Source organism: Crocuta crocuta, unplaced genomic scaffold (assembly GCF_008692635.1).
Source record: "Crocuta crocuta isolate KB4526 unplaced genomic scaffold, BGI_CrCroc_1.0 scaffold21, whole genome shotgun sequence".
NCBI lineage: Eukaryota > Metazoa > Chordata > Mammalia > Carnivora > Hyaenidae > Crocuta > Crocuta crocuta.
The window spans coordinates 3,752,430-3,776,963 of NW_027527938.1; the positions used below are offsets into that span (position 1 = coordinate 3,752,430).

General features: G+C 37.7%; 1 protein-coding gene across 2 annotated transcripts in view; it reads left to right on the top strand.

The window, feature by feature from the left end:
• The window catches only part of SERPINI1 (serpin family I member 1), a 71,387-nt gene that overhangs the window by 31,665 nt on the left and 15,188 nt on the right, over positions 1 to 24,534 (top strand). For both annotated transcript variants that reach the window (XM_077752225.1, XM_077752224.1), the window contains exons 2-5: positions 12,329 to 12,595; positions 13,605 to 13,835; positions 16,263 to 16,457; positions 18,119 to 18,323. In XM_077752225.1, the coding sequence (XP_077608351.1) occupies positions 12,346 to 12,595; positions 13,605 to 13,835; positions 16,263 to 16,457; positions 18,119 to 18,323 (881 nt within the window). In that variant the 5' untranslated portion in view covers positions 12,329 to 12,345. The remainder of the gene's footprint in view (positions 1 to 12,328; positions 12,596 to 13,604; positions 13,836 to 16,262; positions 16,458 to 18,118; positions 18,324 to 24,534) is intronic.

Here is a 24,534-nt window from a genome sequence, read left to right on the forward strand (position 1 = left end):
GACAAGACGGGAACACTAAATATAACCCAAATATAATTTACTATAAGTACAAATGTAAATACCTTGCATCTGGGATACCTTGGTGTGTGTGGCTAACAGCCCTAACTACTGTCCTCTATTAGGGTGTCATCACATTACCATACTGTATTTACAGTTCTGACTATGCATTATCGAGACCAGTTTAAAACTGGCTTTGAACACTCTGAAAGTCTTTCTGTGAGAAATTTTTCTTGACATAATTTCTCTGGATATTTTACCTCATTTCCCAGCCCTTCATGATACATTCAAGCATTAGTGAATGATTAGAGGGGGAGTTAGGCTCCTACTTCCTCCATTAGCAAAATAATTGAGAAGCAACCTTACATCTGACTATTTTCAGATTTTCAGGGACCTAGCCCGCTTGTAACCACTTGACTACACAAGCAACATTTTCATATTGGGGAATTACAAAATCCAATATTTTAAAGCTCTGAATAAAAAGCTGGAGATCTCTTTAAAGAATATATGCCTAATACTTGAAGGGAAACACCACAAAAGCATATATCTTGTATCATCGTGTTATCCTCTGTATCCCTAGCACCTTGCACAGGACCTGACATGCAGTTATCAAGAATAAGTATTTATTGAATGAATGAATGAGTGAATTAAATTCTAGACATTGCATTCACATTTAAAATTTATATATATTTTTAGCATCTCATTAAACATCCTTTGTATGTAAGAAGTTGTTCAGTACAAATGAGTCCACTTCTCATGTATAAAATGAGGGAGGGTCTGGTCAAGATGTTTCCAGCAGGCACATTCTGTAGTCTTTTAAACAGCTAAGCCCATAGGCGGGGTGAGAGCAATCAGTAGGGATTTCTTAAAGTATTAATGGGTAAGCTAAGACCATTAATGCCTGGCTTAGTTTCAAAATGGCCTTGAGCCACACATGACCTTGATTGATGATGACTTTTTAACCCATCTCTCTGAAACGAGTCCCTGAATCTTGCCTTAGGGCTTCTGTGTCACTTCTTTAGCTCTCCTGACAGTATTCCAAAGGAAGTCATTCACTGGCAAGGACAAAGTCTCCCCACTTGTGCCAAGCAGAATTATTCATTACCACTTTATGGAAAGCTCTTCCAGGAGGGCTGGGATCTGCCAGCTCACTGGTGCTTGTTGGCATTGACTTTATTTTTCCCAGTAGTCACCCACTTTAATCAAAAGCCTTTGGAATTCTCAATGGAGCCTCTTTATCAATTGAGATCTCTTGAAGAAAAGGAGTATGTTTATAAACAAAATAAAAACTCTTATATAATGAGACATGTTTTGTGGAGTTCATTCTACTAGTTTTTCTGTGTTTGTTTTAAACGCTTGTATTATAGGCTATTTGGTCAAGAACCGATTTTATGAAGAGTAAATCTATTTGGCCTACCTCTAGCTTTGCATTGTCAAATAAGATGCCCATGAGCTGCATGTCGCTATTGAAATTAATTAAAATTAAATATAATTAAAATACTTGTTTCTCAGTTGTACTGGCTACACTCCAAGGACCCAATTGCCACAGTGGCGAATGGCTACCTTATTGAACAAGTACACATGTGTAATATTTATGTCATTGCAGAAAGTTCTGCCAGACTGCATTTTTCTAACTTTCTGAAGGACACAGAGTAATTGAGTATTTTGGTTTTTGATTTTAGAAATTTCTTATAGACTAACATGGGAAAATATTTAACCAGAGTCTCATGTATTCATAATCTATTTATGAAGTTGAACCATTTCCCAAGAGGTTATCTTTGTTGTGAAGTGTTCTTGAAAGTTTATAACCCTTACCTCCTACTAGTTAGAGGATGTTTGGTACCAAAACTCTCCCAAACTCCCTGGGAGACTTGGGTATCAGCAAGGAAAGGAAATCTTCTAAGTCAAGTTCATCTTCATTCTCATTGGCCTCCTCTTGATGCTGAGGAATTCAGACTTAATATACTCCTATATACCAAAGCACTTTAGAAATTCTGGGGGGGCTTTAGCACATTTTCCCTAGGTTGTTTCTCAACATTTCCGGGGTTGGTTAGTCCCTAAGTGAGCAGTCCACTATAGATTCTTACAGGACTAAACTACTTCGGTATATGCAAACTATCCAAGAACTTTAGACTTATAGCACAGCCAGCTCAGTGCCAGCTATGTGATCAGTAATTCCAAGCCACAGAGTTCTACTACATCATTTTGGGGTACCACTGATATAGTACTAATTCAACCAATAATTAATATTCAGTGATAAAGAAAAGACTAATATTCCAGTTCTTTCCCACTCTGATTATTGGAGTATACCAATAAAGATTTTTGGAAAGAACATTTTCCAACTGTAAGGATTTTTAAAATTAGTAAAATGATAATTATTTTTAAAAGGTTATAATCTTGACTCTCAAGCAAATATAAAGTGAACAAATATCAAAGATTTTCTTTAGCTCATTAACTAGTGAGAGAATCAGTAAGCTATTATAACCAATTCATTAGAGAATCCAAAATGCAAATGAATATATAAACTAATGAGGAACACTAAAATACATTTGCATAATAGATGCAAAACTAGTCAATATCCACAAGGCGATAATCAATTGCATTCAATCATACATGTATACTAAGCATTTTTTATAGACAAGAATTATTTGCATCACTATCAATCATCTTTATCTTAGAGAGCTGTAACATTGTTCAAAGAAGATGAAGGGCTCCAAACTCATAGTCAGATACCCTGGAAGGGTATGTTCTAGATAATTAATAGTTTTTCACTGAAAACATCCAGTTATCATATTGGTCCATTTTCAAGTCTTTCATAAGTTTTTCTGGTAAATTACATATCTGTAACTTATTCTCTCCATAGTTCTGCCCTGTAGATTTCACCTGGCCATTTTCTCCTGTTTCAGAGATGCCTGATAAGCTTTCCTTTTTGCTTGTTCAATAGAACAGGAAAAAACATAAAGACATGATTTTTTTGGCAAAATGTAAGAGAGTATGGAAAGAACCACAGTGGGCTAGACAGCTGGGAGGAGAAGCAAAAGAAAGATGGAAGATCATAATTTCATAGGTGTTGTGATTACAGAATTAAACTTCCTGCCTTCCTTTATTTCCTTGGTTCTGATCTCTTGCTTTTAAAATACATCTCAATTTAATAGCATCTTTTTTGGGGGAGAGAGAAGGTACAGTTCTTTAAGGAGAAAAATGTACACTTCTTTTTTTTTTTAAATAGCACAATGGAGTATATTTATTTATACCCTGGCATATTATACCCTTAATAAGTGAGATTTTAAGTCGGAGCCTTCTTTTCATTATTCTGAATCACTTCTGGTCATCGTTTATGAGGCGCATGACATGATACTCTTTAGAATGCACTTTCTGATCAAAACTTTTAGCACCTTTGTGATTGAAAATATAATCTTAAGGCATTTCAAAGAACACTGGTGTGTTCTCTCCGTTTCCATTTGATTATTTGACTAGTCTACCCCCATGCCCCTCCACACATTTATACAGCTAATTTAAAAGTTATCAGGGAGCTATTGACAGCCTAGCACCTGCGCAACAGTCCTCCACAAAGCATGCATGTGTCATTCACCTTCCCTGCCGTTGAAAATACTATGATTTATATTGAGAGATTTGGCACATTCTTCTGCCTCTAATCGTGCTGCTTGGCATCCCACAGATAGTTCTTTTGTATATGTCCTAAGGACAAGAGATATATCTACTTGCACAAATTCATTTAATTACGTGGGTCTTAGATTCCTGAATCCTTTCTAAGACATTTTGGCTGCTGTTTCACAAGAAAATCAGTTGGTTCATTTCTCAAGTGGTAAATGCTTGCATCACTTGTAGTAAATCTACATCCTCCCCTCTGTTCACTGCCTCTGTGGCTCCTTTTCTTTTTAGCCTTGCTGTATAGTACAGTGCTATTGAGGATAATTCTAGATCTAAGTTTAAGCAAAAACTCAACTGTGGGAAGCAGCACCAATGAAAACAAGTCGACTGAGAAAACAAGGATAAAAAAGTAGCCGAAAGTTTACACTTATTCAGGCAATGACACTTAGGCAGGAAATGACCACAGTGGCCCAGCTTCACATCTGAGGACTGGCTAGTTTCTCTTTGGACATTGATTATAAGATTTCTTCTAATTTCAGAAGAGTTAAAATTGGGGGTGGAGAGGAACATTACACATGTTACAGTTGAGGAAATTTGCTAAATTATAGGTTGCTAAAATACAGATTGTTTCACAAGGTAATGACTCCTTTTTTGTGTGTGACAAATCCTTTGACAAATTTTCCAGCTTCATTGCTGTGGATCTAGGTCAACCCTTTCTCTTAATGAATCAGAGAACAATTCCAAATTTCCATTCCAAATTTCACCAAGTGAACTAGTACTAACCAAACTTAGAGCAATGGTTTCCAAATACCCAGTGCCAAACCGGTGGGGGAGGGGGGAGAGGGAGAGATGCAGCGGGGAGGAAAAAAAGAAAAAGTAGTGAAACCATAAATTCAAACATACCCACTTTGAAGAACTGTCTCCTTTTCATGATGAAATATTTATTTTTGTATGTGACTAATATGTTCATTCTTTTCTGTGATTGTAAGAGACATTTTTACAAAACTTTTTTGCCCCCATCCCAGTATAATATAACTACACGTGGGGAGCCTGGGTGGCTCAGGTGGTTAAGCATCCCATTCTGGATTTCTGCTCAGGTCATGATCTCATGGTTATGGGATCATTACCCACACATCCAGCTCCAACACTGAGCATGAAGCCTGCTTGGGATTCTCTCTTTCCCTCTCTCTCTCTGCCCCTCCCCTGCTCTTCTGTGCTCACTCTCTGTCTTTCAAAATAAATGAATAAAAACATTAAAAAATAACTACATACAAAAATATGAAAATTAATAGGCCAGAGTGCTTCCAGATAGTATTCTTTGCTTCAGGTATTTTTTCCTTAGTTATTTTCTTTTTATTTTGGAGAAAGAGAAGAGAGAGACAGAGTGTGAGTGGGGGAGGGGCAGAGAGAGAGGAAGACACAGAATCAAGAGCAGTCTCCAGGCTCTAAGCTACCAGCACAGAGCCAACGTGGGGCTCAAACCCACAAACTATGAGATCATGATCTGACCCAAAGTCAGACAATTAACCAACTGAGCCACCCAGACACCCCTTCCTTAGTTATTTTCTATGGCTGTTTTTTGTTGGAGAAATTATCTTCCTCAGCAATTCTTTTCACCATCACAAGAATACTTTCGTTTTTTCTCAGTTCCCAACTATGAAAGTACTTTTTTAAATTTCAGATAATTGGGTTATCCAAAAAAGGCAACAAGTTGCATTTATGAATAATCCATCTTTCTATAAATACCATTAACTACTAAAGACTTTTTAAAGTCTTTCTTACTGTGCTAGTTTTTAGCTCTGTGATCACTCATCCCTCAATTATAAGATTTAACCCTGACCCATTTGAACGTAGTATTTTCTCAAGCAAAATACACACCTGCACACGCCCAACCTATCTGGCCACTGGTAACATAAAGGAGAGATGCAAAAGTTAATGGTAATTTATTCATAGCTCAACTACTTCTGCCTTTTCTAGCAACAGCACAATCTACTACTATTCCGGTATTGCAGCCCTTTGTTTTTTATGTAAAGCCATTTTATTCAGTAGCTTGAAAATAATGAATCTATGAAGTAATACTCCTTGTAAGAGTAATTCATTTTAGAATGTGTTGATTATTATGATTAATGGTGGGCCCCCCGCATTTTGTAGACTAACGTTAATACAGTAACATGTGCGTAGCACCTTTTGTGATGTTTCAAGGTGGTGCACTTGTTTGTTAATGCATCCCATGTCCAGCAATTGCATTATGCCAGCATTGGTGACAGTGCCACTTTGTCAGTCTGGAAAGACCACCTCAGACTCAATAAGGAAACACTTTATCAAAGGGAATAAAAAATGGAAATGAGCTACTACCTGTGGACTAAGATTAAATTAGCTTTGAGAATTCAGAAGCAGCAGCTACTCTTACTTTTCCTTCTACTGCAGCATTTGTGAGCCTTTACACCTCAAGCTTTATTAGTTCAACAAATATTTGATACCTACTATGTGTATTGCCTTACGTGCCTATCCTGATTCTTTTAAGATATACAAAGATGAATGCACTTCCATCTGTGCTTTCAAAAAGCCCAGGAAAAGAGATGGCTTGTGTACGGAATTGTCTGTAGAAGGAAGCAGTGGTACGTGCTATTGGAGAGGTAGAGATAAAATGTGCCAACATTTCAGAGGAGGGGAAATTGCTGTTGTCACTGAAGAACCAGGAAGGTATTCATGAAGGAAATGGAAGTAGAGCAGAGCCTTCAGGAGTGGTTAGGATTTGAACATATGGAACCAGGTTGAAGTAGTTCCAGAAAGAGAAGTACACAAGCCAGCAACAGGAGAGAGAAATTCTGGGATATGTATTGCAAAAGGGAACCTGGCAAGAATTGCAAGATCCCTGCAGGGGAACAGTGGGTAGAAACACGTTGGATCACAGTACAGTGAGACTAAAGATTATGGGCTTTACTCTAATGGGCATGAGGAAAATTGTGAGATTTTGTAAATATAAAATACCTGCTCATAATGGTGCATCAAGACGATTCGTCTGGAGGCTATGCATACGTTGGATTAAAGAGGGCAGTAACCTGGACTTCAGAGAGTGGCTGAAAATCATTGGTGGAGTCGTTGAGAATGCATTAAGAGGAACTGCCACTATGTCCATAGGAATGGTCATGGAATAATGGATAGAAGTGTCAGGAATGCAGTATGGAATAAGTGTTGACAGCTCATTGAACATAAGGGAATGGGAGACGGAAAGGAGTCAAAGACTTTGATGTTGAAAGAAAGAAACAAAGAGGGGTGCTGGGTGGCTCAGTTGGTTAAGTGGTCATGTTCTCAGGGTCTGTGGGTTCGAGTCCTATATCGGGCTCTGTACTGACTATTGGGAGCCTGGAGACTGCTTCAGATTCTGTGTCTCCCTCTCTGTATCTCTGCCCCTCCCCCGTTTGTGCTCTAGCTCTCTCTCAAAAATAAGTAAACATTTAAAAAAAAAAAAGGAAGGAAGGAAGGAGGGAAAGCGGTAAGGAAGAAAGGAAGAAAGAAAAAGAAGAATGGCTTTGATTGAACAAGACAGTCCTGTTTGAGCCACCTTGAATTTGAAGGGCCAGCAAGAGTCAAAGACTGAGACTATCCCAAGATAATTTGCAATGCACATCAGAAATTAAGATTAAAATAAAGCCAGGCCTAGACTTTTACTTATTTGGGAATATATGAATAGGGATAACAGTTGAAATATCTCTGTTTAGAGAGAAGTTCACCAGCAGACAGGAGAACATTACACAGAAGAGAAGTGGGCCAGGAATAGATCCATGGAGAATACTCCCTACTGGGAAGGTAGAAGAAGGGAAGAAAATCTTCCCTTCTCTCCAGGGGGGAAAAAAATTCCTCAGAAGGATTAGTTCAGAGGCACCAGAGGTAAAGGGGCCAGAGACCAGGGGGTGGGGTAAGTAGGATCAGAAAGACTGGACCAGTCTAGCAGAAGTCATTTTTCTTGCACATTGGAGATTTTGCCTTTAAAAGAAGGAAAGATCACTGAACTATAGATAAAATGTGTGTTTCCAGAACAGAGTGCTTTAAATCTTTACTAAAGAGTTTCTTGATTTAAGTCGCATGTAAATCAGTGGCTGCAGCTCACTGCCCTGGGAAGAGCCCTCTCACAGACATATGGCTGTTCTCTCTAGGACACCTCCAGAAGCCTAAAGATATATTAGGGTTTTTGACATCTCTTTCCACCATAAGGATGCACTATGGAGCTGAGGTCCGCCATACACTGCTTTCTGCATCTGGTCCATCTGCTGTATATACCAGGGGTTCCTGAGGCCAGTGAGTATCCTGGCCAGTGAAAGTAATGTTCTGTTATCCACAGGCATGCATTTTCTGAAGAGGTTATTTACCCTTCTCCGGATTCTTAAAAGAATCTCTTTTCTTAAAAAGGTAAGAACCATAACTGAATACATGCTTTTGTACAATGATGTGAGTTCCCTGAAGACAAGATCCTGTGCTTATAAATTTTGGTAACTTCATGGTTCCTCTTTCAATCTTGGCTGAATGGATGGCTAATTGCACTATGTTAGATGAGCCAGCAGCAATGATAAAATACTCATTTTGGCTCCAAAGCCTCTTCCTTGACTTAGCAAATATACAAACCTAGGAAATACATTCTAATGATAATGTTATTTATTAGTATAACTTGTAGCTTAAAATGAGTGTTTCCAACACACACCATCTCATTTATTTCTTCAGTAACAGTGTGGAGTAGGGATTGGCATCTTAATTTCAGGAAAGAGGAAGCTAAGACTGAAAGAAGGCATGTGATTTGCCAAAGGTCATACATCATGTGTTAGCTTATTTATCTCATGGTACATTCACTTGGGAATAAAAATGCTTATGAGTATAATAGACTTGGCCCTTGTTTTCTGGAATGCGTGTTGGTTGGCAATGGGTTGGTTTTTGTTTTATATGAATGAAAAATTTTTATTAACCTAAAACTTGATAGCCATGTTAAATGAAAATAGCTGCGTTATTGAATGACAGATACTACTACCATATAGTGACTTATCCTGTTGTTCTAATATTAGATAACATTAAATGAGAGTAACGAGACCGAGGTTTGGGTCTTTGCAGGGTATGTCAGGCAGTGGCATAGTGTTAAGATTAAGAGCACAGGGCTCTGAGTCTGACTTCTATGTCCAAGTTCTACTAAACAGTAATATATCCTAAGTATTAAATACCGTATATGTCTTAAGGTCTCTTTCAACTGAGAAAGGTACCTGCTAAATTTCCATCCAAATCTAGAGATTGAGAAGGCTCCCTTATTCTACTTCCACCTTTTCTTGGAGTCCCCTACAGTACAGAAGGAAGAGAGGATGCCACAGCAGCCCCCGCATTGATGGCCCAAGTCCGTAGGCGAGCAGAGGAGCAGTGTTCTCTGCCCCTAGCTCCAGTCTCTGCACCACAGGCACCCCGGACGCTGTTCTGCAACACTGCACTTGATCTCCCATGGGCAGCTGTCCTGTCTCCTACAACATGGGTTGTGAGAGTCCATTACATACAGGCTGAGCCTTACCTTCTAAGCAAAGGAGAATGATCTAAACCTTCACCCAAAAGTGGAGGGGTGGTGGCAGGGCTCGGGATTTCTCAGACAAAAAACTGATACCTAAAACTGAGCCCTGAAATGCGGAGGACTTACAAACTAAGTAGGCAGTTCTCTGAAGTTGGAATTAAAACACTACTGGGGACCTGTTAAGCAGGTTAAGCATCCTACTTCAGCTCAGGTCATGATCTCATGGTTCGTGAGTTTGAGCCCCATGTCGGACTCTTTGCTGACAGCTCAGAGCCTGGAGCCCATTTCAGATTCTGTGTCTCCCTCTCTCTCTGCCCTCCCCTATTTGCACTCTGTCTCTGTCTCTCTCTCTCTCAAAAATAAACAAACATTAAAAATATTAAAAAAAAAAAAAAACAAACAAGTACAGGAGTGATGAGGTCGTTGTGACTTAGAAGCCTGGCAGAAGCACACTGCTCTTAAGTGAATGTGTGTGCATCTGTTAACTGAGTAAAGGGCACCGTTAATGCTCCATGCTAATTGAAATACAATTTTCCAAATGTGTTTGCTCTGTATCACTTTACATGTTGTTTTAGTGATTTTTTTTTTTTTTAAGATCATGAACAAGTAAGCTACTTAATTGTCTGAGTAGGCAGTTCAGGTTTCAGATGCCTGCGATGACAAAGCAGGAGAATACACGGAAAGAGGAAATTCTGTTCCCAGTGTGTGCTGGCCAGTGTGTGCTGTTTGTGGGGAGACAGGGCTGCTGGAACACTGGTGTGCCAAGGGGCAGAAATATCATCTAGACATGTCTGGGCACTGACACTTTCTCTTCTAGAGAGAACACGGTTCAAGAACCACATACGCCTGATATTTAGAAATATTCAAATAGAAGCATCAGGTTCTTGGTATAAGCTGAAATGGTAATGTCAACCTGAGTATAAAAGGACAGTACTGTAGAAGGCTCTTTTGCCCCAAGATCGTCACTGGCAGCAGCTGCCTGCCACAGAGCCAATGTATAAAGGAAAAGTGCACAAGGATGTGCTGACCTTGCTTTTTCTCTGGGTTACCACTTCCTGTGGGCTTTGCAGCCTGGGCTGAATAAACTGGGGCCCATGGCAGGTGTGTGTGTGATCTTTTCCCACCAGTTGGCAACCCAGCTGCGTGGTGCGTTAATTTTATAAATTATAGTAAATGGATAAAGCGATATTTTCAAATGCCTGACTGCACTAATTCATCTTAAACCCTGTAAATATCTTTTGGTTTTCATTATTTTTTTCCTGGACCTATGTAGTTTAGCATAAGCTAGAGTAAACTTTCTTTCTTTCTTTCTTTCTTTCTTTCTTTCTTTCTTTCTTTCTTTCTCTCTTTCTCTCTTTCTCTCTTTCTCTCTTTCTCTCTTTCTCTCTTTCTCTCTTTTCTTCCTTCCTTCCTTCCTTCCTTCTTCCCTCCCTCCCTCTCTTTCTAATAATAAAGTGATTTTATTTGTTGGCATTATCTTCAGTGATCAGGAACGTCATCTTATGACTGGGCTAAACTTGTCCTATAGATGGAATGTTAATTCTCCAGAGATTTTAGATGCTCTACACTCACAACACACACACACACACACACACACACACACACACACACAGAAACACACAGCAAAACACACATATGCTTATATGTTTTACAGTTTAATAATTAAAGTGATGAGCTTTCCATTCAATTTAAAAATGATAACTACGAATCCTTTTTTAAAAATAATTTATTGACAACTTGGCTAACATACTGTGTGTAAAGTGTGCTCTTGGTTTTTGGGGTAGATTTCTGTGGTTCATCGCTTACATACAACACCCAGTGCTCATCCCTGCAAGTACCCTCCTCAATGCCCATCACCCATTTTCCCCTTCTCCCACCCCTCCTCAACCACCCTCAGTTTGTTCTCTGTATTTNACACACACACACACACACACAGCAAAACACACATATGCTTATATGTTTTACAGTTTAATAATTAAAGTGATGAGCTTTCCATTCAATTTAAAAATGATAACTACGAATCCTTTTTTAAAAATAATTTATTGACAACTTGGCTAACATACTGTGTGTAAAGTGTGCTCTTGGTTTTTGGGGTAGATTTCTGTGGTTCATCGCTTACATACAACACCCAGTGCTCATCCCTGCAAGTACCCTCCTCAATGCCCATCACCCATTTTCCCCTTCTCCCACCCCTCCTCAACCACCCTCAGTTTGTTCTCTGTATTTAAAGGTCTCTTATAATTTGCCTCCCTCCCCCTCTGTAACTATTTTTTCCTCTTTTCTTCCCCTATGGACTTCTGTCAAGTTCTCAAGATCCACATATGAGTGAAAACATATGATATCTGTCATTCTCTGACTGACTTATTTCACTTAGCATAATATCTTCCAGTTCTATCCACGTTGCTGCAAATGGCATGATTTCATTCTTTCTCATTGCCAAGTAGTATTCCATTGTATTATATAAACCACATCTTCTTTATCCGTTCATCAGTTGGTGGACATTTAGGCTCTTTCCATGATTTGGCTATTGTTGAAAGTGCTGCTATAAACATTGGGGTACATGTGCCTCTATTCATCAGCACTCCTGTATCCCTTGGGTAAATTCCTAGTAGTGCTATTGCTGGGTCACTGAGTCATTCTATTTTTAATTTTTTGAGGAACCTCCACACTTTTTACCAGAGTGATTGCACCAGTTTGCATTCCCACCAACAGTGGAGGAGGGTTCCCATTTCTCTACATCCTCACCAGCATCTGTAGTTTCCTGAGTTGTTCATTTTAGCCATAGAGTAAACTGTTTCAAAATCATGACCAAAATATATATGGTGAAGATATGAAACACTGATAAATCAGACTCACCAAACATGATCTGTAATAACTCATTATATACAGATCTGTATACACTCTTAACCCCATGAAGGTGGGGGCCAGGAAATATCTTGTTCTTGTAAATATCCTCAAAATTTAGCAATATTATTTGTTCATTTGACTATCAATTGCCTTTTTAAAAATAGTATTTTCCAGCATATCCTTTAAGGGGGATTTTGTTATGAGATATTAACACTGTGTATGTTTAAAAACTTGGTTTGCTTTATAACTTTCCAAGAAATCATTCTTTTTTTTACCTTTCACTCCATTTCTCAGAGATAATTATTGATTAATACATAAATTATTGTTTTTCAGGCTTGAACTCTCCCATCATGGCTTTCCTTGGACTCTTGTCTTTGCTGGTTCTGCAAAGTTTGGCTTTAGGGGCCACTTTCCCTGATGAAACCATTGCAGAGTTGTCAGTGAATATGTATAACCATCTTCGAGCCACTGGTGAAGATGAAAATATTCTTTTCTCTCCATTGAGTGTTACCTTTGCCATGGGAATGATGGAACTTGGGGCCCAAGGGTCTACCCTGAAAGAAATCCGTCATTCAATGGGATATGATAGCCTGAAAGATGGTGAGTGTGCTTAGGTTTAATTTTTCAAGGTGGTTTGACTTTAACTGCCACAGGCTGCAGTATTTACATGATGTGACAAAGTGATGTCACTGAGATAGTATGCCTTGGAAAACCATTGGGAAACCCAAGAAAGGTATTAATTCCTGACTCCAACTTTAGCTGAGTTAATCTAAGGAAATTGTATATTTTATTAGTGTTATTTCAATAAGCCACACTGTGATAAATAAAAGCAAGCAGAATTCTTACTGAGTTTCCAGTCCACAGGGAAAGGTGTGTATTAATCAATTATCACCTAAATAAGTGAAAATTTATACCTATGAGAATTCCTATAAAGAAAAACAACATCATTCTCTAAGAAGATCAGAAATTTTTGCTTAAAATCAATTGCATCTTCATTTTAAAGAAGCATCAGAGAATTTGTTGAAATGTTTTATTGTTTTGAAAATGTTATGTATTGGGGAAAGTTTTTAGCCAAAAGATGTTTTGAAATCACTTTGACAGGATGTATGGTTTTTATTTTAATGTTTTTAATATACACGAGAACTGATTGATCAAAAAGTTGAGAACTCCATAATTTCTAATAGATTTTTCTAGTTATTATGCAAAAAAAAATCTAGTGAAAGTAACATTTGAAGAACTATTTTAACTTTTAAATTAAGTAATTAAACTTAATCCTTATTCCTGATAATTATAAAATGAAGACCAATTTAATGAAAATAACCTAAGTACTTTGAAAGGAAATAACCAAAAAATATCTCTAGATTCTACCAAGGTATCAATTAAAATGACAACTAATACCAGTTGATAATACTGAAAGCTCATTTGAAAATCTGGAAGTAGCACAAATATCAGAGCCTCCTAATCATGTCCGTGTAGGGAATAAGTTAGTGCTCTTCCCTTGGGCTCCAATTCCATCAATCTCCCTTGCTGTGTTTTACTGCTTCTCCACTCCCTGTGATGGTTCACTGTGTTTGTTCCACTAATGAACTTACCCTTTGTCATTTTGCAGGTGACGAATTTTCTTTCTTGAAGGATTTTTCTAACATGGTAACTGCTAAAGAGAGCCAGTATGTGATGAAGATTGCCAATTCCCTCTTTGTGCAAAATGGATTTCATGTCAATGAGGAATTTTTGCAAATGCTGAAAAAGTACTTTAATGCAGAAGTAAATCATGTGGACTTCAGTCAAAATATAGCCGTGGCCAACCATATCAATAAGTGGGTGGAGAATAACACAAATAGTATGTCACTTGGTTCCTTTCCTTCTCTAATAGCTTAGTTGTACCCCTCTTTCACTTCTGAAATTACTTGCCCCCTCACTCCATTTGAATTTTTGAAAGTGAGATAGCATTTAGTTGAGTATCTGGTAATTATTTTGTACAGATTACAGCCCTTTTAGAAACATTGTGTATGAATAAGAATTTATGAAAGAACTTAAATCTTTTGGCATGTAAAGAATTTGGGCACTATTGATCAATCAGTCTGAAATCTGTGTTCTCCAATGATGGGTTTCTTCTGTAGGGTAATCTTTACTGCTGTATGGAACTTTGCTTGACCTTATGTATTTAAGAAGTTAGATATCAGTTAATATGGCAGTTGGTGACTCTCTCAACAATATATTTAAAATAGAATATAAGAGAGAGTTAAGAATCAGAGTTTGGCTTTTAAATGACAGAACTATAGGATTTCTTTTTAAAAGAGCAGCCAATTTTCAGCCCAAATAAACGGAGAATTTAAAGAGATACATTTATTTTAAAATGTGTTTCTAATCGTGGAGCATCTGGATGGCTCAGCTGGAGGAACATGTGAGTCTTGATCTTGGGGTTGTGAATTTGAGCTCCATGTTGGGTATACAGATACTTAGAAAATAATCTTTAAAATAATAAAAAAAAAGTAATCTACACTTTAAAAATGTATTTCAGCTTTCCAAATGTTTCATAGTTTATCATTTTACTTTCTCATTTTACCATCAAAATGATTGAAATTAGAAATTTAAAATATGAGACCAGGGGTACCTGGGTGACTCAGCCGGTTAAGCGTCCAACTTCGGCTCAGGTCATGATCTCATGGTCTGTGGGTTTGGGCCCCGCATTTGGGCCTCAGCTCAGAGTCTGGAGCCTGCTTCAGATTCTGTGTCTCCCTCTCTCTCTCTCTGCTCCCTCCTCCTCACTCTCTCTCTCTCTCTCTCAAAAATAAACATAAAAAATTAAACTAACTAAATTAATTAAATTAAAAAATGAGACCAAACTGAAAGTAGATTACAGATGTTTATGAGATTAATTCATACTGTCAAAACCCCCCATACAATATCAATCTAATAAATTTTATGTTGGAACAATAAAACACCCTGACCACATGCCCTATGTCCCCCAAAATTCTGAGGCACCTTTGTATGGACCTAAAGAAGTTCTGTGATTAATAAAATGAGAGAATATAAATTTTGGTCCTATCTTTTTCAACTATGACATTAAAATGTAGGATAAAAGAAACATGTTTGTATTTTATTTTTTATTTAAAAAATTTTTTTATGTCTTTATCTTATTTTGAGAGACAGAGAGTGAGTGGGGGAGAGGCAGAGAGAGAGGGAGACACAGAATCTGAAGCAGGCTCCAGGCTCTGAGCTGTCAGCATAGAGCCTGATGCAGGGCTCGAACCCATAGACTGTGAGATCATGACCTGAGCTGAAGTCGGACGCTTAACCAACTGAACCACCCAGGCATCCCACATGTTTGTATTTTAACATTCAAAGAATAAGTCAAGAATAATAATCTGTTTGGAATAGATTGAATTATTAAAAGCTATTTCCAAACTCTTTTTAGACATTTTTAGCTATCAACAAAAACCCAATGTCTTTGAAAATAGATTTCTAAAAGAATATTTCAAATGATAGATAATAATGCATCACAAGTCAAATTGGTTTTCACTCCTCTGTTTTCACCTACTTGAATGCAGCTGTTATATTTGGTAGAAAGATATCACTTATGGGGGAAATTTTTGAATTGGATGACATTTTAATCATGTATGATGTTTTAGAATAAACTCTGAAATGGTTATTGGGTGTTTAGTCTATGTTAGGAGTTTTACATGCGTTGCTGCAACTAGAAAGTGGTAAAGCCTGAGATTCTGTTGTATGTGGTTCTGTAGTTTTTTCAAGTGTCAAGATCCTACCAGTGTTATTTTAGGTGGTGTGAGTGTTTTGGATACCTTTAATCTGTAAGTGTGTGTGTGTGTGTGTGTGTGTGTGTGTGTGTTTGTGTTGCGCCCATGTGTGCACGGGTGCGTAACATGTTCCTTGAAAGCTAGATACTTCCTTCTTATTTTAATGTTTATTTATTTGTTTTGAGAGAGAGAGGGAGGGAGTAGGGGAAGGGCAGAGAGAGAGAAAGAGAAAGAGTCCTGGGTTCTGCTGGCAGTGAAGATTCTGATGCAGGGCTCAAACTCATGTACCATGAGATTATCACCTGAGCAGAAATCAAGAGTCAGATGCTTAACTGACTGAGCCACCCAGGCATCCCGAATGCAAGATACTTTCAATTTGTATTGTAAACTTGGTAATGGTATACAGTTTTTCTGGATTACTCTATTAGATGGTAGTTCGGTAATCTTTTGATCCCCTTTCACCTTCAAATTTAATATGAATTTTCATCTCCCCACTTTGTCCTGCACAGATCTGCTGAAAGATTTGGTATCCGCAAGGGATTTTGATGTTGGCACTCATTTGGCACTTATCAATGCTGTCTATTTCAAGGGGAACTGGAAGTCACAATTTAGACCTGAAAATACGAGGACCTTTTCCTTCACTAAAGATGATGAAAGTGAAGTCCAAATTCCAATGATGTATCAACAAGGAGAATTTTATTATGGTAAGATCTTTTAGTTTTTACTTTTCTTGTCTTGCTGTATATTAACACATTTTTAAGAAAGAATATGAAATATTTATTACTCAACTGTAAATCTTATTTGGACTACAATTCAATTTCCTTGGCTCCATTTTCAAAGGCCTCTAATTAGATCCTGAGTGAATATTATATGCACTGACGGTTTTCCAATATGTTTCTTTAACTTATAAAGTTGATTACACCTACAGAGTGGCTTTATTCATATGCAAAAACCTGACCTGTGTAAGAACATTCTGAGTTGCTTCAAAAAGCCCTTGGCTTTGGGGTGGTTGTCAGTGACTCATATGTTCTACTTTGCTCTTGCTTTGGATTCCTCACCACTTTTTGAATTATAAGCATTTCTTTAAAATTTTGCTTTCAGACTTATGTATGTATAGTCAGACATAATTTTTCATTTATCGTTTCATTTATTGTGAGTCTATGATTTGTGATACAACTCAATATCATTGGCATTATTTTTGAAGATATTTCATTGGACTTTTCAGAAGGTTAGGGTGTTAATCCTTCTTACACGCTGCATTGAACTCTTATCATTTGTTGTTGTAGCAGAAATGAAATTGTAAGCAAAGTACATATTGGAACTAATAGTTTATACTATTTAAAAGTATGATGTAAAATTAAAAGATTATAATCACAGTTAATCAAGTGAACAGTCAAAATAAGAAAGGAAAATACCCATTTTTTTGAGAACCACAATGTTTAACGGGATGTCTAAAGGACCTAGATCAGTTATAGGAAAACATTCATAACAAAAGCATTACAATTTCTTTTTGAAAATGAGGGAGATTTTAAGGCAACAGCAGGTCCATTTGTTTTAAGGACTTCTTTATTTATTTATTTATTTATTTNACCTAATTACCTAATTTGGAGGTCTTAATCACCACAAATACACTAGATAACTACTGTGGAATGTAATAGATTTCATTTGGACTGTGCTACTCTGGCCTCAAGACTTTCAGCTGTGGTGATAAGAATTCCATGTGGCCAATTTCCCCTTTCTTTGAAATCAGGTGGATTGCATCTCACTTGGATCCTGGTCTTCATTTTTCTGACCAGAACTTACTGTTGTTTCTAAAAATATCCCTTAAATATATATTTATTTGGAGTACTTCATTTAAAAATAAAAAGTAAGTCTAGAGAATTTATCATGACAAATGTGATATAATTCTCAGGATTCTAAAATAAAATCATTTCTTCAGGGCTATAGAGTCACCTGGCACTTGGAGAGCCCGGGTGGCTCAGTCAGTTAAGCGTCCGACTTCAGCTCAGGTCATGATCTCATGGTTTGTGGGTTTGAGCCTCGCGTCGGCCTCTGTGCTGACAGCTCAGAGCCTGGAGCCGGTCTTCGGATTCTATGTCTCCCTCTCTCTCTGACCCTCCCCTGCTCATGCTCGTTCTCTCTTTCTCTCTCTCTCTCTCTCTCAAAAATAAAAATTAAAAAATTTTTAATTAAAAATAAAAAATGTTTAAAAAAAGAATTTTAGGGCTTATTGTTTTTTAAACCCTCTTCTCAGGTGCCTGAATTTCTTATATTCTATATGGTATTTTGGAAGAAAGTTATCCCAAATTAAACCTTTTGTTTGAACTTGGATACAAGCCTTGTATCACCTTTCTGTGCCTTTTAGGAGAATTTAGTGATGGTTCCAATGAAGCTGGTGGTATCTACCAAGTCCTTGAAATACCATATGAGGGAGAGGAGATCAGTATGATGCTGGTGTTGTCCAGACAGGAAGTTCCGCTGGCCACTCTGGAGCCATTGGTCAAAGCACAGCTGATTGAAGAATGGGCAAACTCTGTGAAGAAGCAGAAAGTGGAAGTATACCTGCCTAGGTGAGAAGCTCCTGTGTGATCCTCTCTGATACAGCTCAGAGGGAGAAACCGTCATGGAGGCTCTGATTGGGAAAAACCCATGCCACTGCTTTTGAATTTTAAGTCTTAGCTACTCTCTTCCGTGCTCCCCCCCCACCCCTTCCCTCTTCCTCCTCTTCCCCTCCTCACCTCCACTTCCTTTGTTCTTTAAAGTATTCTTTTGTGCTCATGAGGTCCTGCCCCAGACAGAAGCTCACTTAGTGATTCACTCAGTGCTGTTTTCCAAGACCCAGTTTCAGATCCTAGTCAATATTTTTAGCTTCATTTTAGAAGATTTCTCGATAGATTGTCTCTGAATATCATTTGCATTGGCAGTCTTCTGTATTTCATTAATATTTAAAGTTGATTATAGCTGGAGAGAAAATAATCTCCGATGTTGTTGGAAGACGCACAAGCAAGTTACTGTGCTGCGCGCCAAGATGCAACATAAATAAGCAAGAAGAGGCTTAAAATTCTCCCCGTGGCTTAAATAATAAAATCCATGCAGGGCCCTGATGTTCTTCTCAGCCCTGCCTCTGGCCACACACCACAACAAACAGTTTGTGGCGTACTATCCATGCATGCGCTTGCCGTTAGGCTATAGATAGCCTGCTCTCCGCCTGCCTCTGGGTGTCTGTGCACGCTTTTGCATTGGCCTAAAATGCCCCTTTCAGGCTTCTTTGCCTGATATTGGTGTCGTGTCTTTTTCCTTGTATTTTTAAAGAAATTCTTCTTGGTAATATGAGAAATTCAGTACAGTGTTAATGCTTCCCTTATTAAATTCCATGAATTAAGTGAAGTATCTCCAAATGGCTCAATTCTGTGAGGATGCAAAATTATTTAGGGGGATTTTAACAGAATTCTAAATGAATGCTTAATAAGAATCACATATCCTAATTTGACCGTATTCACTAGAAAATGTGGCCTCCAGGTCCTGTCCACTGAGACGTTGAATGTGGCAGCAGAAGAAAATTAAATTTTCATTTTCTAAGAGATACTCTTCAATTATGGAATAGTTTAGCTTGCTTGCTCATATTAATGCCTGATACTAAACTAGGCACAGTTAATTACCATGCATCCATTTCTCCAGAAGTTCTATGAACTCTTCCTCTGCATGGTGCATAGAGAGAGAGGTTAAATAGCTAGATAAGATGAATGTGGTTTCCCTTTTTTTAAGAAATTGACTGTTTTCAAACACTTACGTGTAGGTAATAACCAATGGGAAACAATCCACCCCTTCCAATTTACAGCATTAGGATTCACTAAATGTTCAATAAAGGTGACGATTTTTGTGCCCTCATTTCAGCAAACAAACATTTTCTGGTAGCCCTTTCCTAGGTTTACCCAAGTTCTTTTTTAAATGGTTTGTATAGTTTTATTCACATGGAGATATTACTTTGAAAACAAAATTTTGGGGGCACGTGTGTGGCTCAGTCAGTTAAGCATCTGAGTACAGCTCAGGTCATGATCTCACAGTTTGTGAGTTTGAGCCCCACATCAGGCTCTGTGCTGACAGCTCAGAGTCTGGAGCCTGTTTCAGATCCTGTGTCTCTCTTTCTGCCCTTCCCCTGCTTGCTTGCTGTCAATCTCTCTCTCTCTCTCTCTCTCTCAAAAATAAGTAAACATTTAATTTTTAAAAAAAAGAAATGAAACTTTGCATTTCTGTAACTTGACCACATTCTTGTCCTGCTTGACAGGTACTTTTACTTTCCGTCATATTTGACTGTGTACATACAGGTTTTAAATGCTTTTCTTAAAGTGTATAAAGGTATATGGTATTTTGAGGAGGAGGAGAGGCAGCTACTTTTGTATTTTTATTATTTTTCACCCTGAACAGTAAGTCTTACAGGAATCAGATGCTGAATTGAAATTGTAGTTTTATCCAAAATACAAAACTCTATTCAGGCAAGGGTAAAATTGTTATTCCTATGTGATATAACCAAATCCAGTGAAATACCAAAAGGTTTATGCACAGTCATACATTTCTAAGACTGAAATGAGATTACCAAATATTCTTGCAATTTACTCATGGTAGCAAAAATAGTTTGGCTAATATATATATAAATACATGTAAAATATCTAATAAGCATCTTAGAATAATGCCTGGCACATCATATAATCATTATCTATTATCACTATTATTTACTTTTATGTGCACATTTTAACTCCTAACATTTATCTTGTGTTAATCTATGGGTGGCTTTATATATATTTTTCTTTCAGTAGGATTTTTTAAAACTCTTGTTCTGATGAATATTACCTTCTTCATTACATAAGGTGCAAGAAGATTTTTCTAAAATGAAAATCAAATATCCTAATACTTGGAATGCAGATGCACCTGGCTGTTGTATCTTTCTCCTCTAACTTTTGTAGTCTAAGATTTGTCATTTTTTTTTAAGTTTATTTATTAATTTTGAATGAGAGAGTGTGTGTGCATGAGCGGAGGAGGGGCAAGGAGACAAAGAGAATCCCAAGCAGGCTCCATGCTGTCAGCGCAAAGCCCAACACGGGGCTTGATCCCCCAAACCATGAGATTGTGACCTACGCCAAAACCAAGAGTCTGAGGCTCAACTGATTGAGCCACCAAGGTATCCCTCAGATTTGACACTTGAGATCAGAGTGCTAGAAATCAGTGGATATAAAGTGGTTTTCTATTTTGTAAACAGAGACCATCTTGTTATTTTGAAATGATTGCCTTAGAAACATAGCACTTCAGTTTGATGTTTGTGAAAGAAAATATATAAACGATCTGATTTTGGTCTTTAAGGTGAGTGCTTTTTATTAGGTTTTTCTACAGAAGTTTTCTTGATTAGTTCCTTAATGGCTTGTAAATTTTCTAAATCTCCTTATATGTAATATATATTTTTTCTTTCCTAACACCAGCTGTACACAGCTCAGTCTCCAAAGCTTCCGTCTCCTACTTATGTCTTCAACTTACTCATAAAGTTGCAAATGCATGATTACATTATTAAAAGGAGCATGCCTTTTGGGTTTAAAGAGCAGTCTTGTGGCTTCTTATTTTTAAATTCAGTGGGTGAAATGAAAAATCTATCTGTAGTTTGATTGTTTTTAAATAGCCATTGTTGGAATTCTAGTTATTAGTGGTAGGGAGCCTTGCGATCAAACAGAATTTAGCTCTTATCCTCATTCTACCCCCTACTGGCTGTGTGATTAGGGCAAGTTCCTTAGCTTGCCCAAACTTCAGTTTTTCTGTAGAAAAGAGATAACAATGCATAATCTCAATGGATTCTGTGAGATTATCATAAGGATGATTAAATGAGATACCATAAGTAAAAGGATTTGCATAGTGTCTGGGACATAGCCCTCAGTGTGTGGGAGATGACAATGATTATTTCTATGAATATTGGTCTATATTAAGAGTAAGGTGATAGTAAATGGATAATAGCTATGATTCTTTTTTTAGTTTTTTTTTTATGTTTTATTTATTTCTGAGAGAGAGAGAGAGAGAGAGAGCATGAGCAGGGGAAGGTTAGGAGAGAGGGAGATACAGAATCCGAAGCAGGCTCCAGGCTCTGAGCTGTCAGCACAGAGCCCGATGTGGGGCTTGAAGCCACGAACCGTGAGATTATGACCTGAGCCGAAGTCGGACACTTAACTGACTGAGCCACCCAGGTGCCCCATAATAGCTATGTTTCAATAGCTTGATAAAGAAACAAAGATGAGAAATGGATAAGTGGAAATTGTTTACATTCTGTCTTCAACTTGGAACAAATACTCCTGGCCACCTAGACTTTTTTCATTTCAACCTACGTGTATTGCCCTATGCCAGATACTACAGGTATTACAATAAAAAAGACACTAGATACACTAGATTTGACAATTTTACAGTTAAAGCAGCATGGATTCAACAGCTATTTAATTAAATTACTCCACCACTACTGAAGTTCAAATACACAACACCTTAGCATCTATAATAATGTGAATGTTATACATAATTGCACTATTGCAAGTGCTGTCAACACTATCTGCCCTTCACTGCATGCCTCCTACATGCCAGCACCATCCTAGGACTTCCAGAAACCTTATTCAATCTTATTCAATCCCCTCCACAATACTATGAAGCATGAATTATTAAGGCCATTTCCCATACTCCAAAACCGAGGCTCAGAAATTAAGGAGCTTGCCCTAATTCAATCTGGCCAAATTACCATCCCCACCTGAAACAGCAAACCTCAGAAATGTGACACAAATCGAGTTGCTCTTAAGAAGTACAAAGAATCTGGGGCACCTGGGTGGCTTAGTCGGTTAAGCGACTGACTTCGGCTCAGGTCATGATCTCACAGTTTGTGGGTTCAAGCCCCACGTCGGGCCTTGTGCTGACTGCCACCTCAGAGCCTGGAGGCTGTTTCAGATTCTGTGTCTCCCTCTCTCTCTGACCCTCCCCTGCTCTCACACACTCTCTCTCTCTCAGAAATAAATAAAACTTAAAAAAAAAAGTACAAGGAATCCTCTCCCGATCTCATCCTTCACTTTCCTATTTCAGGTGGATCAGGACACACAGAGTACTACCTGGATCCATGTCCCTGCTCTGCCATTTATTAGCTGGGTGACCTTGGTCACCTTATCTCATCTTTCTGCTAGTCAATTTCTTCTTCTATTAACTGAGTATAATAATAATAATACCAGCCTCCAAGGGCTTTGGTGATATTTAAATTAATCCGTTATAATCTTGGAATAGTTCTTGGTAATATTTTCTGGGTAAGTGGTCAATCAATGAATAATAAAAGTAAAGCAGACACACAAAACGCCTTACTCAAGCCACTGAATGTATTCTTTGAGACATTCCTTATTTCCCAACTCATCCTTCTCTACTTTCACAACCAACATCTGCTCTTTGAAAGAAACAAAAGAAGCCATGTTAAGTCCTAGTTAAAGTGTAGGATACAGATAAGATTCATTACTTGGTTTATTCTGTTTGCTATACATTTATTTATTTGTCATATCTTCCCCATAAACACGAACCGCCTAAAACTCTTTCCCCCTGATTATTCCTCTTGATGTCTGAATCTTATTGACAGCAATCATTCTCTTGTCACTCTTCTTAAAACCAGACATCAGAAATGGTGCTAATGCGAGGCGCCTGGGTGCATCAGGCGGTTAAGCATCGGATTTCAACTCAGGTCAGATCTCATGGTTTGTGGGTTAGAGCCCCGCCTCGGGCTCTGTGCTGACAGCTCAGAGCCTGGAACCTGCTTCAGAGTCTGTATCTCCCTCTCTCTCTGCCCCTCCCCAACTCACACTCTGTCTCTCTCTCTCTCTCTCTCTCAAAAATGAACATTAAAAATTTTTTAAAAAAAGAAACGATACTAATGTAAAGTTTTGTGACTGTCACAGACTTGGCTTTTTTAAAGACAAAGCCTACTGCCTTAAAACTGACATTTATAATCTTTATTGATCAAGAGCCAACACCTTAGGAAAAAAGAGGAAACATTTGTTTCTAATTAGTTGTTTTCACTTTTTATAAAGAAGTAATAAAAACCTTAGCTTTCCAAGAGCTGCATTCATGTGTTAATGTAGCCATGTCTGCTCCATATTTTTCACTCGAAACATGGGTGATACAATTCATTGTTTTGGGAGACACTCCATATTAGGACCAATCAAGCTTTCAGTGGAAACATTTGTTTTAATTTCTGTTCTATTCATTACCACTGTGCTTATTTTTATTTCCGTTTTAAAAGCAGTTTTGTTTCTTCTTGCAAATGTGATACATGTCTACATATAAGAATTCATAAAGTCCATCAGGACAAAAAAGAAATATTTAATATTCTTTTCCTTAAAAAAAGAATCTAATATAATTTTAAAGTGTACAGTTTTTAAAATGTAATGTTTAACTTACTTTCATTGATTAATGCCTTTTCTTTGATGCTACCAGGAAAAATAGGCTTATCTCCTGAAGGCTAATATAACCATGAAGATATATATTTTTGACATGATAGCTTTGATATTTCCTTTCTCTGAGTGAATGGAGTTGAAATCCTAGATGTGTATCCTTTGTATAGCAATTGGCTCTCTTTTTCCACACACAGGGAGTTGAGCAGGACACTAAAAAGAGAATCAAATGCCTTGGGCAAACATTTGATTAGCCACTGACAACATAAAAAATCAAATATATTACTGGGTCAATTTTGAAAGCTACTCATTTACAAGCTTTACATTCTTGATCTCAAAACAT